Source organism: Daldinia childiae (genome assembly GCF_008694065.1).
Source record: "Daldinia childiae strain JS-1345 chromosome Unknown Scaffold11, whole genome shotgun sequence".
NCBI lineage: Eukaryota > Fungi > Ascomycota > Sordariomycetes > Xylariales > Hypoxylaceae > Daldinia > Daldinia childiae.
The window spans coordinates 588,025-603,011 of NW_022984652.1; the positions used below are offsets into that span (position 1 = coordinate 588,025).

Sequence of the window (14,987 nt, forward strand, 5' to 3'; positions counted from 1 at the left end):
ATGTAGTGTTTTACTAAAGGAACTTCATCTCTAGCCTACGTCTTGTGAGCTGTACGTAAGTTTTCATAGTTCCTCGTACTGAAGCTATCTATGAGCTGAGAAAGCGCTGTCTTTTGATCGTCAGTTACGGCAACTTTACGCGCTTCGGTGAGATCCGCACATATCTTAGCCATTTCCTTAGCATGATCACCACGACGAAAAACTTTAGCTGGGCGCTGGCCTTCGATCTCAACGCTACCGATGAACCGAGGGTAGCCGTCTTTTTGTGCAGAGGCCTGGAGAGCCTCGGATATGTCAAGGTCCTCAGGCGCCATATAATCACCACAGGAAATTTTTCTAAAGCGAATATTCTCCGGTATGACCTTTTTGACTTTCATTAGCCTAGTGACGGCCTCAAAATCTTTATTTGCAATTTTTTCCTTTCCAGGATAGTAGCTAGGCTGACATATTTCGGTTAGATATCCGAGATGGGCCGGTTGAGTTGCCATCATCTAGTCAATAATCTTTTCAAGCTTTCGGCTTGTCTTGGGCGATGTATTCGCCATTCCATGGGGGACACATGTGGAAATATTTGGAACAACCTTTTGGTTTTCATCATCCTGTCGCTGTAGTGTTGGTAGGCGAAGACAATACTTGCGTAGTTAAGGGGCTAGGTTGTTACCAGCAAAGCAGTTACCAAAGCTGGAGAGGAGCATGCTACAATACTCTAACCATGTATCTATGTCTTTTGGCTTTATGCCTTGGTTATAGAACTCCTTCCATCGTCCACTGCATGCTTTATATAACTCGAGAATAAAGTCAAAGATACCTTCCGCCTAGGGTGTCAGGGGATTTATACCCAGGTGATTGATGTCATACACAGAGTGAATATCTAGGATAGGTAGACCAAAATGATGATATATTGAACTAGTAACGCCTGGCTTCTACTCTCTTTCGAGGGCGCGTAGCGCCCTTTTATAGTAGATAGACCCCTGTAGGCCTCCTTACCCACTTATACCCTGACATAGGGCGATGTCTGACGAAGCATTATTCGACTGCCGTGCCAACACACCCGCGAGCATAGACTCTATATAGCTCCTATCTTTGATTTCATCTTTAGCGAGACTATCAAAGACACTGGCGAACTCCAGCCTATGTGTGACTTCATGATTTCTGCAGCTATCTAATGTCAACATTATGAAGTTTGTGACTGGCTTTCTTTTAGAAGTCGAGTAGGTACTTCTTAGAGCCTCTTATTCTAATTACCAATTTATAAGCTATTATAAAACTATACATATACACCTATCATACGAACAATATGGCTAAGATTAATATTAGTCACTTGCCTTTGCTATTGCTGGCTTACTTTCAGTCGGGCTGTCATGCTAGGATTGATCCAGCCAAGGCAATTCCGCGTCAAAGACAAGTGACAGACGAAAGAGCTGTCACGAGGTAGAACTAAACAACACAGAGACAACTTCGTTGTTCCGCAAGGAACTCTAAACTATCTACAAGGTTCTACGCATATCAGACACGTTGCCCTAAGAAAAATTCTTGAGGCTATGGGCTATATAACACAACTAATTTGGCTCAAGTCCAAAGCATACGATGAGCAACCGCACTTCGGAATCTTACAACAAGGCTAGAGGAAACAATAAACCGACTTAAAAAATACCGGCCGAAGTTCCGATGGGATACTTGAAGATGGACGGCGATAATCGGCAGCAGGCTGTTTGATCACGAGTTTGAGTACAGTAGGGAGTCCTTTTAGTGTGGAAATGGAATCAACGACGGCGAATGGACGAAGCCGAAGACGAAGGATCAGATTCCGGGAACGGGGAAATTGCCGATCACGATCTGGCCACTTTTAGAGCCCTAGACGAAAACGAAGAGACCGAACTGGTCGACGGGATCCCAATGCGGAAAAGCGCACAATCGAAATGGACATGGCTGATATCCTCGAAAGACAGAAATGAATCGGGAAGGCCCGAAAAGTAGAAGACGAAGAAATGCAGAGTAATGGAGAAGGTGTTCGAGTACGCTATCGTGAAGTTGATAGGGGATACATATCTAAGTGCTCGTAGAAGCTACAAAAATGGTTAATGTTAAGATACGCGATATAACATAACACAAGTAGAAATGAAATTTCATACATATTTTATGAATATTAGTCACTCATATAGCCCAAATCATTCAATAAGAAGGTGACAAGAAGTCGAGTCGCCCGACTTGTAAGGGGGTAGGATTCTGATAGGCTGAACATGCGAGGTTAGATACAGGGGTATATATTTACATATATCTCCTGACCGAAACGCCTGGAGAATACCAATGTCTTGTAACATAAATGGAAACAACACACTAATTTTAAAATATATATATATATACCTATATATACAAATAAAAAGACAATATGAAAAAATACCTAACCTCATCCCTCATCGCCGCGTCCGCGCTCGCGCTCGCGCAGAAGATTCCAGACCCCCTCATATGCGAAGACACGCTCGACGGCTCGCCCGCGTTCCAAGCGGATTCGATACCGTGCCTGCTGCGGTGCCAGGACCCGCTGGCGGCGGCGACGGGCAGTCTGCTGCCGGGCTCGGTCAACGAGACGGCTATCCCGTACTGCCAGCTCGACTGCGTGCACCGCGCGGCGTCGCCGGCGCAGTCGACGCGCGCGCCGGATTGCTATCGCCGGTGTCGGGTGCGCAACCAGGGGTCGCCGGAGAATGCTGGGTGGTGCATGTATTGGTGCGTGGACGGGTTCGGGGACGTGGTTGAGGCGACGGCTTGTGTGCCGTCGTTGGAGTTTGGGGCTGTGAGTACTGTTGTGGAGGATGGGCGGACGGTGACTTTTAGACGTGAGTTTCTTTTTTTTTTCCTCTTTCTTTTCTTCTTCTTTTGGGTAGGGCTTGACAGAATTGGGAACGGGATTGGGATTGGGATTGGGGTGGGAGTAGGAGTGTCTGTATAGGTGTGGGTATAGTGCAGTTGAGAAGTAAGGTGTCTAATGCTGTAGTAGCTGTAAGCCAGGGGTTGGAATGGCGGAGCTGGTACGAGACGCAGACCGTGATGCCGATTACGTCTAGTTCTAGCTTTACGTACTCGGCTCCGTATAGGGCGAGTCCGGCGGGTTCACCGCAGAGTACGAGTACGAGTAGTCAGGGTGGGCAGGTGACTCAGACGTCGACGTCGGCATCGAGTACAGAGTCTGCTCAGAGCACGGGGACGGGGACGGAGACGAGTGGTGAAGCTGTTGCGTCGCCAACTACTACGGCCGCGGCGGGACGTCTTTCGCAGGTAGGTTTGCTGGGAGTCTTAGGTGCTGTTGGGTTTTGGATTGTGATGGTAGTGTAAATTTCGCTAGAGGGTATTGTTTGACGTTTAGGAGTAATGCTTGTGCTCATTATTATTAGTTGGCATTATATAAGTACATAATTATAATTTGATATGTAGGCGCCAAACTAGACCTGCTTATTTTATTATAGGAATACATCTTAGAGCTATCATGAAAGACATTAATAAGACTAGCTTTAGACATGCCTAGTGTAGCTACGAGCTTGTGACGGAGGCGAGCTCTGTTTGACCCCTGACAAATCTAGAACCATCATCTTTTAAGTCTCGAGCTTTCTAGCCTACGACCTATTTTAAGATCATAGTTTAGCTAGCTAGGAGGCAATCATGAACTTCGAAATGCATTAGTACATATGTATGGTTAACGACGCGTGCATACTGTAAGTTGATATACGAATCTGACACTTGTCGATCATGTACGACCCGAGTGCGGAATAGCCAGAAAGTACCGCCTTAAGGGTCATTACGAAAAGTCGCTACTGCTCTCCTCGTGAATAGTCTGAGAAAGCAACCCCCTGCGTCGTCTCTTAGGCTTTTCAGAAGACCTTAGTAGCTTCCACTGTCTTTCAAATATCTCGTTCGCATCGTCTTTTACTTGCTGTTTTGATTTTACGTGTCTCGAGGTTGAACTGGCTGTGGATAACTTGCTAGAGCTGTCTCCGGAACGAGTACCGGAGTCTAGCTCATGATATTCCTGATCGTCGTCATCTGAGAGTAGGAGCTTATCCTTCCCAAGATGATCTGAATCTCGATCTTGTGATGCATCGACACCTAGCGTAACAAAGACGAGGCTGGACGTCCCATAGAGCGCGCAGCCGGCACATATACCTATAATAGCTGCGTAGGCGAACTGTAATTGGGTAGTAAGATCAGTATGATTAACGGCGCTCCAATATATTATGCTATTGCAATTGGATATCCTTACGTAAATATAAAGGTACTATCTTACGATTAGCATCCGAGCCTTGCTATCTACGCGGGCGAACTATGAGGGGTATCACAAAGTAGGCTATAGGAGAATACCTTGAGCTTAACAGCCAAACCAACAACAGCTACGGCCGTATTGGAGATCGAGTGAAGCATGTACCAGATGGGAGATAAGAGAAATACTACTAGAGTATAAAGATAATAGATTGGATAGTGTAGAGGTATCGTGACGATATAGCACAGCTTCAATATAAGCTTCAGCGCGGGATATAGGTATGAGGTACCAAACGTCTGCAAGGGCTTTAGGAATTTTAGCCAATCCATTTCTGCGGATTGGCCTCGTGGCCTAGATAACCTGAACACGACGTGACCACGTCGTGACCGATGATCTCTCTAAAGTCGACCGGTGAAAAGTTAGTTTGTAGTTTGCGGAATTGTTCTCTCCGGTATATTGTGTCAACTATATCGGTCTCTTTACCGAATAATATTATTGTCGTTGGATAAGGTATGACGAAGGTGACGCTTCCGGTCTTGGCAACGCGCAGGTGCAGATTCAGATGATCTACTTTAGGTACCACAAAACGCGTACCATATATGCGGTTGTCCGATCCGATTTGGGGTAAGTTGGTACTGGTACCTAGTCACCTAGTATAAGCTCTAAGTTTTAGAAAGTCGAGACAGGTTTGTAACTTAGCTCCAATCGATGATCAAGTCGATCGAAGCTTGCATGTGGCTTTCGGGAATGTATTTGAAACTTTTGGGTCATGGGGAAGATTTGGAGAAGCTTAAGGTTGTTATGTAATTGAATATTGTACCTCCTCCTGGTACGTACCTCTTAATAGGTACATGTAATTCTACCTGTAATATCTGGTTGGAACTGGGACATGTTACCAGTCAATGCTCACCGCTGACTGACCTCGACGAGGACATATATTTCGTGATGCATGTATAGATTAAAATGTCTCTTTTATCGTCTCATACAAACAATGTGTATATACTCACTTTATTAGTGTAAATATTCGTTTTATTTTTATAGATATTTTTTTAGTTGAATCCATAAGTATGTCGTTAGATTTATTATATTAACTTAGGTAGGCACAATTATATAAATATTTGTATAAATGATGAAATCATGAGTATATAATAAAGTATTTGAACTAATTTGATTACGTACCTTACCGCGCCGGGGGGGTTTTTAAAAATGCTTACAGCAATAATATCACCTTTTTGAAATCATATTGGTTTGAATGTGTAAAGGAAATAATTTTTAGTTGAATATATGTCGATTTAATAAATATTTCAATGACTTGACATGGGGTTATATACATAATGGGTTTGAACCTTAAAATATTTATGTAATAAACATGGGTTTATATACATAACATGATTTTAATATGTAATCATTTCAAGTTGAAATCATTTTGAAAGTATGACATAATTTTAATATGTAATTATTTCAAGTTAAAATTATGTTGATTATGTAACATGCTTAAGTAAGGCTTGAGTAGTGCTTACGTAAGCCAAAAAGGGACTAAAAGTTGAAAAAAAAAATTGAAAAATTTGAAATTTTCGGTCGGGGTTGGCTGCTTTTATGAGGGCTCGAACGTATGACCTTAAAGTTAAGGTTTTATTTTTAAGGTTTTAGTACGAAAAACCTAATCAAATGGGTGGCCAGGCCATTTGATTGAGTCATTCGAATGATTATGTAAAACTGTTGGTTCTTTTCTTATATAACCTTTACTTGGGTACGTAAAAAAAATTTGTGGGGGTAATTTTTGAAATGATTTCGAATTTTGAAATGATTTTACACCTCGAAATGATTGCATATTTTAAAATATTTATATATGCAATATTATTATATTATTATTTTATATAAAAAATACTTTTTATAATAATAATATGTTATATTTAAATATTATTTTACATATAATATCGTTATAGCCATTATTTTTAAAAATAAAAATATTTCATTTTTTTAATATATTTACTGACATATTTTTACATTTGACATTATCGCTGTAATCATTTTAAAAGACCCCCCCCGCGCGCTAAGGTAGTTAAGTACATAGGTACTTGGACCCTTGCGGTGATATTCGGCTTGTGGCCCGTGCGCTATTTGCTAACTGGGGATTAAAGCGGGCAAGGGAGGAACGGCTGGAAGGAGCAGGGGATATCGATTGATTGGATTCGCGGTTATCATGGAAGGGAAGGACAACTTTAGACAATCCTAGACAACCTACCTAGACAACCTAAACTTGGACCTGAACCTCGTCCTTCCTCGTTTAGATCTTCCCCCAGCTCCCAGCTTGCCCAATCGCTTACCCGTGCTTTTGTTTTTTTTTTTTACTTGTCTCATCACTCCAACTACTTAAAAATCGCGAAAACGGTCTCATGACCAATTTTTGCTTGCCATGATCCACGTTTACTCGTTCTCAGCTTGACTCACTTCCGACAAATCCAAGCAAATCCAAGAAATTCTAGTAAATCCTCTTCTGTCACACCGCTGCTCTCTCTTGCGGCACCCGCGCAACTTGCCCACGGCCCACGACGCACGACGCACCACATCCCGCCCCGTCAGCTTCTTACTTCCCCGCCATTGAACCATTGCCTATTGCCCCGGATATCCAATACCCATTACCTATTACCCATAGTCCATAGCCCCTTTCTAAATTCCCATAGGAACAAGCAAGCCTAGCCTAACTATCAAAGGGGGGAAATCCTTTCCTTCCCCAGCCCCCCACGCGAGACAATGGGAAACAACCCTTCCTCAGTGTCGAAGCCGGCTACCCCCACTACTGCCTCGTCTTCGTCCCACGAATCCCCGCGAGCTTCTAAGAATCAACCCAAGAACCTGGTATCCATCCATAACCAGCACATTAGGTCACCAGCCTCTCCCGAAGCCTCGACCATCCAGGCAACCGGTACTTCGATACTTAACAAGAATTCGAGACCGCTCTCCATACTTAACTCGTCCTCACCTTCAGCTAGCTCTTACCACTCCACCGTTGCTCCTAAGGTTCCCGAGCAGAAGCCGAAGCCTGCCGAGATTAAAGATGAACACTCCAAGCCTGTAGCCGTACCCTTCTCCTCTTCCCATTCGGAACAGGTCTCATCTTACATTCACGATTTCCACGACGAGGACAGCTTAATATCAGGCCCCACCAGCAGCATCCAGGATATGTCCTATCCACACCCTCGGCCGCCGCGCCTCCCGCTCCCGATAGAGGAGGAGATCCATACTCCCGGGTCGCCGATCATCGCGCCAAGCGATGCTGACGTTAAGGGTGTTGACGACGTCGCATCGCTCGACGATTCGGCTAGTCTAACTCGTCGTACATCAGGACTTAGCAATGCGACTGACGAGGATGACACCGAGGAACTTCGGGTCGACAAGACGAGACCTACGATACCAACCCGGATTGAGTGGTCCCGGGGCGGCCAGAAGGTCTATGTCACAGGAACGCCGTTTCAATGGAGTAGGAAACAGCGATTGCTTCCATCGTGAGTTTATGTCTTCTCGCGGTTATTAATTCGGCTTCGAATATCTAGCGACTAGGCGACGACCTTGTACGCTAGGTAACATCGGTTAAGCAAGTAAAACTCTTGATCGTCTGACTGCTGACACTTTTCGGACTATAGTAAGGATAGGGAGAATGTGCTGGAGACGGTAATACCTGTTTTTCCAGGCACGCATCATATAAAATTCTTGGTCGATGGCAATATGCAGACGTCGCCAGACCTGCCTACTACTGTCGATTTTGGAAACAATCTGGTAAACTATATTGAAGTAAGCGGAGAAGATACCGACTCGCGAAACGTTCCCTTAGATGTCGGTGTTCCTAAATCGAACGAGGCTGCTTTATCTCTTCCTTCAAGGCAGCCTTCACACGACGATTCCGCTAGGGGTCCCCAGCAGAAGGTCATAGATCCGGTTGAGAACTTCTCGGGGAAAATCCCCCAATACCTAGAAGATTTTGACCAGCCCGAAGATTCTTCATCTTATAGACTTTCTTCCTTAGCCCTCGAACGACTCCCACCACCACCCAGCTTACCTGGTTTCTTGAGTAAGCCAATCATGAACAATGTCACACTGATCAAGGATGACAACAGCGTCCTGAACATGCCAAATCACACTATGCTTAATCACCTGGCTACTTGTAGTATTAAGAACAATGTCCTTGCCGTATCGGCCACTACCAGGTACCAAAATAAGGTAAGTTACTTGTTGATTGTTGTTACCTTTCTCGAATCTTTAGAGCTAATGGTCATAAAGTACGTGACTACAATTATTTACAAGGCTACGAAGAACGAATAGTTTTCTTCGATGTTCGTGGTAAAAGTATGAGATTGTGTCGGATGTCCCTGGGATACGTCACATTTCCTATTGTACGGGAGCTTATCTCAATGATGGCAAGATGTCCCGTTATGGGCTTGCAATCAGGACAGGGGAGAAGCTTTATATGCTGTGCTTAGAACACAACTCCCGGATTTGGAGTGCAGCACTTATCAGTGTCCCGTGTCTTGCACCAACAAGAAGATGATGAATTCGGTAACGGGGTTGCTCGTGTAAAATGCATTGCGCAATGATTAAAACCATAAAAACGGTTGCTACGTATGAGGATAATACGATTTCATGAAACCATAGAAGGATGCGTTATGATGTAAAGGTTATAGCTGCGCAGGCAGAACATCCGGAATCCGTTTAGACAATGCTGGTAATAAATTTAGAGAAATTCGGCACAATCACAATGGGGCGTATTATACGGCTCTTAATCTCTCCATTTGACATAGACCTCATCTGTTCTAAATCGTTGCGTACAAGTACTATCCTCTAGGGGCGTACGGAACCCTGTCTCGTAGGCCAGTAGACCTGCATGCGCGATCATGATTCCGTTGTCAATGCAAAAGCGCTCGTCAGTCGCATATACGCTTCCGCCTCTCTCCTTAGCCATCTGTCCCATCATCTCTTGTAGACGTTCGTTGCATCCTACGCCACCTACAATAAGCACCTGGCTACTACCTACGTGTGCCATAGCGCGTTCGGTGATCTCGACAAGCATGGCATAAATAGTCTCCTGGAGACTATAACACAGATCCTCAGGCGTAATTCTATCCTCTTCCTTGACCTCCCCGCCCGCCGCAACGCGCGCCTCCTGCTCGCGCATCTGCGCGGCCAGCAAATCGGCCGCAGTCAGGATGCCGCTAAAACTACAATCCATACCCTTAACCGCATACGGCAGATCAAGCAAGACGCGGCCCGAGGACCGACGAGCCAGCAGCTCGATGTTATAGCCCGGAGCCGGGTCGTTGCTGATGGCCAGGGTGCGCGCGAACCGGTCGAGGCAGTTGCCGACGGCAATGTCCAGCGTCTCGCCGAAGATGCGGTACCGCCGCTCCGCGTACGCGATCACCTGCGTGTTGCCGCCCGACACGTACAGCACGACGGGGTCCGTGGCCCCCGTGATCTCGCGCCCCATCTCGATGTGGCCGACGCAGTGGTTCACGCCGACGAGGGGCAGGTCCCAGAGCAGCGCCAGCGTGCGCGCGGCGACCGCCACGGATTGCAGCGGCGCGCCCATCCCCGGCCCCTTCGTGTAGCACACGCAGTGTAGCTGCTTCTCGGGATGCGTGACTCCGGCCGCGGATAGGGCGGCGCGCGCGACCCGCGCGAAGAATGCGCGGTGGTGTCGCGCTGTGTCTTTGGGCAGGAATCCGGTCCCGGGGGGGGATACGAAGGTGTCGCGGATGTTGGCCAGGATGGCGGATTTGCCGGTCGTTGGGTCGTGCGATATTATGCCGATGCCGAGTTTGTTGGCGCTGCCTTCGCAGCCGATGGCTAGGAGGGGGGTGGTGGGCTGTTGTTTTGCCATGGTCTTGTTCTTGTTTTTGCTTCGTTTATTGTTAGTAGAGATAGTAGGGTATAACGCTATGTTGGCTGCGGGGCTACTTTGATATATGAGTGAGCGTCTATAGATTTTAACGTTAAAATATTGAAGGATGGTTACTGTAGTTTGTTTAAAATAAATGGTTATAATACTATCATATTTAGAGTTTATACGGCATAGAAACTTGTATAAAAGTTATAATAGATCCGTGTAAGAAAGTATGAGGTAGCTATTATGAGGCTATCTCGCGGTGGGGTCCTCGCCTATCTGCCATGTAAGAGCGGGAACGCAGGTGCAGAGACCCCTCCAATGACGACTAAATCTTTAAGCTGACAGGCTGAAGACCCTTATCGATAGATTGTCTTCCCTAATTGGCTAGTGTGCAAGCTTTATTGGTGGGTCTCCGGCGCCTTAACGTTTAGGTACCAGTTGGCCGTCTGTCGAGTTGCACTAGAGTGGGGCAACCGCACTTACTCACCTAATATCCTAATGTTTCTTGACGGGTAATAATAGCCTTCAGTCCTCTTTAGCACCAAGGAGAAATATTACCAAATCGTCTTTTTTACTCTACTTTTCTAACCTCTTGCTTGCCCTTCCTCCCACAAACTTGATATATACTCCCATGTTATTTTTTACATACTTCCGATTCTTTGTGACTTCTTGTATTCCTTCAGTCTTACATCCGTATCGCCTCCCCTGTCCATGTACTTTTTAAACAGGAGCTGCATGTGTAGCGATTCGCCATTTCTGGTCGGTAATCCGAGACGACTACTCATCTAGTCCGCTTTCTAACCATCGCTGACCTTTTTCTCTCGCAGATAATATATTCTTGATATTCTCAACCCTCTCACAACCTGAAATTTCCTGCAATTTAAGACAATGGGCGTATCTATTAGCTGTTTACTCGTTGCGAGCTCCTCCTGCAGGTCAGCAACCCTGCGACTGTGCGAAATCCCAGACTCTCCACTCGATCGATCTCTGTCACACACACCACCGATTAGAGAATCATTGACGCTGGGAAGAAACGGATAACCTCTATATTACTACTATACTTTTAACCCCCCCGGGCCTATGTACTTGCTATGGTCTTGCACCGGGCTACAGCCGAGTATACCTTGCTTACCCAAGAAGGATTCCCTCGAGGCCGTGGCAGTGCGCCGGAGTCGCTGACATGAACGCAACGCCTATCTTACGCTAGTTACTTCGTCAACTGTGAAAAGCGCAATATTTTTGTGCTTTTAATCCGCCTCTAGCAATCTAGTGGCCGTATATTATTCGTAAGTCCTCCTCCAGCTTTCGGTTAGAATCGCAACACCCATGTATATCACTTTCTCCGCACGGTATCTCCGACGTCAGATACCAGATCAGCTATAAGGTCTTTGACCAGCGACATCAAACTCCAATACTTGAGATTAATTTTCTTCTTGATTTTATACTTTGAAATTTTTTCGCTTTCCTTTTTATACTGTGCATATAAGCTAAGTTGTGGCAGTCCTAGCTAGCTCCAGTACCCTACGATCGTTCTAAGCCAGTGGAACCGAGAAGCGGAAACGCCCAAGACTATATTATCGCACGGCGATTTGTATTCTAGCACAATACTTTTTGCGATGAGCATCCTTGACTGAGGAATAGGGCTGTCGCTGTTTCGACCTCGGACATGACTCGAACAGCATGCTAAGAGCAGCTCAAATTCGTCAATACTTTCCCTAGAGGCAAATCCTCCAGTCGACCTTCCAGGAAGCGTACCCGCTTGTCAAGTTATGCAAAACAACACATCGAACACTTATAGTCTTGCGACTTCTATGGAAACAATCATCGAATACGAGGACAAGCATCACGCAGACCAGTCAAATCAAATACAGCCACGAATAGAACACGAGGTATTTGTATTCATACATTGGTGCTCTTTGCCTCTTTCGTCATTCAGAGCCCTAAACGTCATGTTTGAACGCGCCCCTAACTCCGCCGGCTATGCATATCGCTCCGCATACTATATATTACATCAAAACACTAATCGGCTACACATCTCGATCTGCCATCTTCGTTCAGCTCATATGCTCGCGGGAGTATGTACAGGTTGCTAATGTGAACTTATGAAAACTGGCGGAGAGGGATGGGCATATCGGTTGATCTTTGATCTCAACGATAAAACCCGTAGAGCGCTCTATCTGTGCTCAAAATATAGCTGAATGGAGTGCGCTTAGGTTCGATATGGTTCGTGCCTGCTCTCGTCTGCAGGACGGAACAGGTAAATACACTTGCCTTTTCCGAGACATGGTATACTGCTGTGTATCGAGCAACCACTTGAGAAACTCAAAGATGGTTGTTTGTTCGCCATCTGTGGTTTTATTGCCCAGAAAAAGCATTACTCGAGCGCTACGTTTCAGTTTCCATCAATCCTTCCAGATCAACCTTAAAAGCCCAGTGAGGGCTGCTTATGGCTGGAGATCTATTTCATGTCTGAGGTGGTCGTTGTGACTGAGGCTGGGCCGTTGGTGCTTGGGGTTGCGGCAGGGCCTGACGACTTACGCTACCTGCCTGGAGAGTAGCAGCATCGACTCCCTGTCTCTTAAATAAAAAGGGCGAGGGCGGTATCGTCGACCGGAATTTCATCTGACGAGAGCTGTTGGGGTCCACTTCATACACCGGTTGGTCATCGTCATCATCATCCTGGTCATATTTCCAACGGTCACTCTGGATAAAGTCCATCTCACGCGGAGGAGTCTTGTGCCCATTAAGTTTGGGAGGTCGACGGTCGATAAACAAGCGATTTAATCGCCCTATACGACGACGGTACGAACACATCTCTTCGGGCTCTGCACCACCTAGGTTGATACTATTGGAACTGATTTGCTGGAAAGACTGAAGTGAATCTAATTGGTTTTCCTCTTCCGGCTCCATGGAATCTGATGCAGATGCCGGCGGAGTCATCAAATAGGTGGTCTTTGCGGGCCTAAAGCTTAGCTCATTCTCCTCCTGGACGGGAGGTAACGGGTCAGCAGTTAGATCCACATAGTTGTTGTTCCATCTTCTATGGTTCTGGATCTTTATCTCGACATCGTTACGCAATTCATTCTCCTTTTCAGCGAGTTTATCAGCCAAGACAGCAAGATCGGCGGGTTCCACAGTTCGTCCTCCGTCAGGGCGGACGATAAGACGGAGCTGGCCATGAGGACCAGCGCGCGCTGGTTGTTGCGCCTCCGTCCTAGGCCGTTTCTGCGGTCTAGCGTTATAGAAGTCTTCGTCATCACCTTTAATGCCGAGGCGGTTCTTACTCTCCTTGAGGCCATTTCGCTGTTCGAAGATAGATCTATCGCTGCGCAAAAGCTCCCGCTTGAATATCTCTCGCTGGTATGAGAAGACCACAATCTGACGTGCATCTTCCAGTTCCTTACGCAACTTTTTTAATTTGTCGCTCACCTGCGCGTCGCGCGCCCTCGTCTTTCTCGTCTGTCGAACTTCACGCCTTCGGAAGCAGACGTAAGGGTCCATATCATCATGCTCTTGATGAGTTTCGAACTTGAGCGAGGGGTTCAAGCTCCTGCTACCGCTCACCTGCCGTCGAGTCTTCCAGTACTCGTAGACATTCTTAGCATGCGCTTGAACGAGCTTGACGGGGACTATGTGGTTCATAGCCTGGGCCATAACGTCAAAGGGCACTACTGTATTGTCAACTGCAGCAAAGGGAGCTTGCTCTGCGGCGGTATCTTCGAATACTTCCATTATCCGCTCGAAATCATCCTCCGAGAGCTGAGTATTTCCTGTCCACTTAGCATTGTAGGACTTGAGGTATTCCTCATCCTCTGTGGTCATATCATAGAGACAGCCGAGCGTCTCTTCAACAGTTTCGGAGAACTTTATGTAATTTCTGGGCTCTACATATGGTGTGGGATACAGCTCATTATAGTCCGCCTCGCTCTTCTGCGGCGGCGGCACTGGAATTTCATTATCCGTGCTTGCACCAACCCCTCTAAGGGCAGCCTGCAGATGGTATTCCTATTGGTAGACATGTTAGCCTATGGTAAGTGGTTGACGTTATCTTGATATATCTCGATATATCTCGATATATATCTTTATATCAAAATGGGTAAGACAAGAGTGTTTGTAGCACGTGACATGTCACGTGATATGCATATGAAAGGTAAGAAATGTAATGATAACTCACATTTTCCTCCGCTTGTTCGACACCAGTTGCGATTTGTGATTCGGTTGTGAGAGATTCATATTCGTTGGGGTCGATTTGGTCTTCCCGAAGTACGGGTAGAGGGGTTTTGATGTTAAGTTTCTTGTATCGCACTTTCCGGGTCGACATGGCGGTCAGCGGTGTAGAAGGATTGTAGGGGAAAAATCGACAAAGAGGTCGGAAAACCCCCGAAAAAATTCGGGAACCAAAAAATTTAGATCATGCACTGATGAAAAATTAATTTTAAAAGAGTTAGAATTGCTGTTTTGGCGGTTGTTTTGATGGTTAAAGTGTCGACTTGGATGAGGTGACGTTGAATTGTTTGGGGCGCAAATTTTTGCTTGGACGCCGCAGGCAGCCCGAGCAGCAACAACAAAGTGAGAATAGTGATTGTGCAGGTTGTGCAGAGGGTCAGAGTGTGAAAGAAGCCCCACCAAAAAAGAACTTACGCCTTCCTCCTAGCCCGTAACTATCTAGAATACTGGATCCTGATTGGTTGCAGCTTGGCGGCGTGCAATTTTGGGCAACAACTTTTGGGGGAGGGGAAGGAAAAAGGGGGAAAGACCCGGGGTGCGATAGCACCTGCATCCAGTAAAAGACATAGTGGTACTTTCGCAACAGGTGCATTTTTGGTTTCCATTCTTGAACCTACTATGTACTTT

At 46.1% G+C, this 14,987-nt stretch overlaps 4 protein-coding genes across 4 annotated transcripts; 2 read left to right on the forward strand and 2 right to left on the reverse strand.

Annotated features, from left to right (window-relative positions):
• Positions 1-2,389: 2,389 nt before the first annotated feature.
• GL218_08173 (uncharacterized protein) lies at positions 2,390-3,333 on the forward strand (the record flags this gene model as incomplete). Its single annotated transcript, XM_033584966.1, has 2 exons — positions 2,390-2,837; positions 2,996-3,333. 2 exons carry the CDS (start codon positions 2,390-2,392, stop codon positions 3,331-3,333), a joined length of 786 nt encoding a protein of 261 aa, XP_033440865.1.
• A 3,673-nt stretch (positions 3,334-7,006) lies between these two features.
• Positions 7,007-8,572, forward strand: GL218_08174 (uncharacterized protein; the record flags this gene model as incomplete). Its single annotated transcript, XM_033584967.1, has 3 exons — positions 7,007-7,758; positions 7,897-8,470; positions 8,531-8,572. 3 exons carry the CDS (start codon positions 7,007-7,009, stop codon positions 8,570-8,572), a joined length of 1,368 nt encoding a protein of 455 aa, XP_033440866.1.
• Positions 8,573-9,026: 454 nt separating this feature from the next.
• Positions 9,027-10,127, reverse strand: GL218_08175 (tRNA N6-adenosine threonylcarbamoyltransferase; the record flags this gene model as incomplete). Its single annotated transcript, XM_033584968.1, has 1 exon — positions 9,027-10,127. One exon carries the CDS (start codon positions 10,125-10,127, stop codon positions 9,027-9,029), a length of 1,101 nt encoding a protein of 366 aa, XP_033441004.1.
• A 2,469-nt stretch (positions 10,128-12,596) lies between these two features.
• On the reverse strand, positions 12,597-14,454 carry GL218_08176 (Enhancer of polycomb-like protein 1; the record flags this gene model as incomplete). Its single annotated transcript, XM_033584969.1, has 2 exons — positions 12,597-14,138; positions 14,308-14,454. The coding sequence occupies 2 exons, from the start codon at positions 14,452-14,454 to the stop codon at positions 12,597-12,599; spliced, it is 1,689 nt and encodes a 562-aa protein (XP_033440867.1).
• Positions 14,455-14,987: the final 533 nt, after the last annotated feature.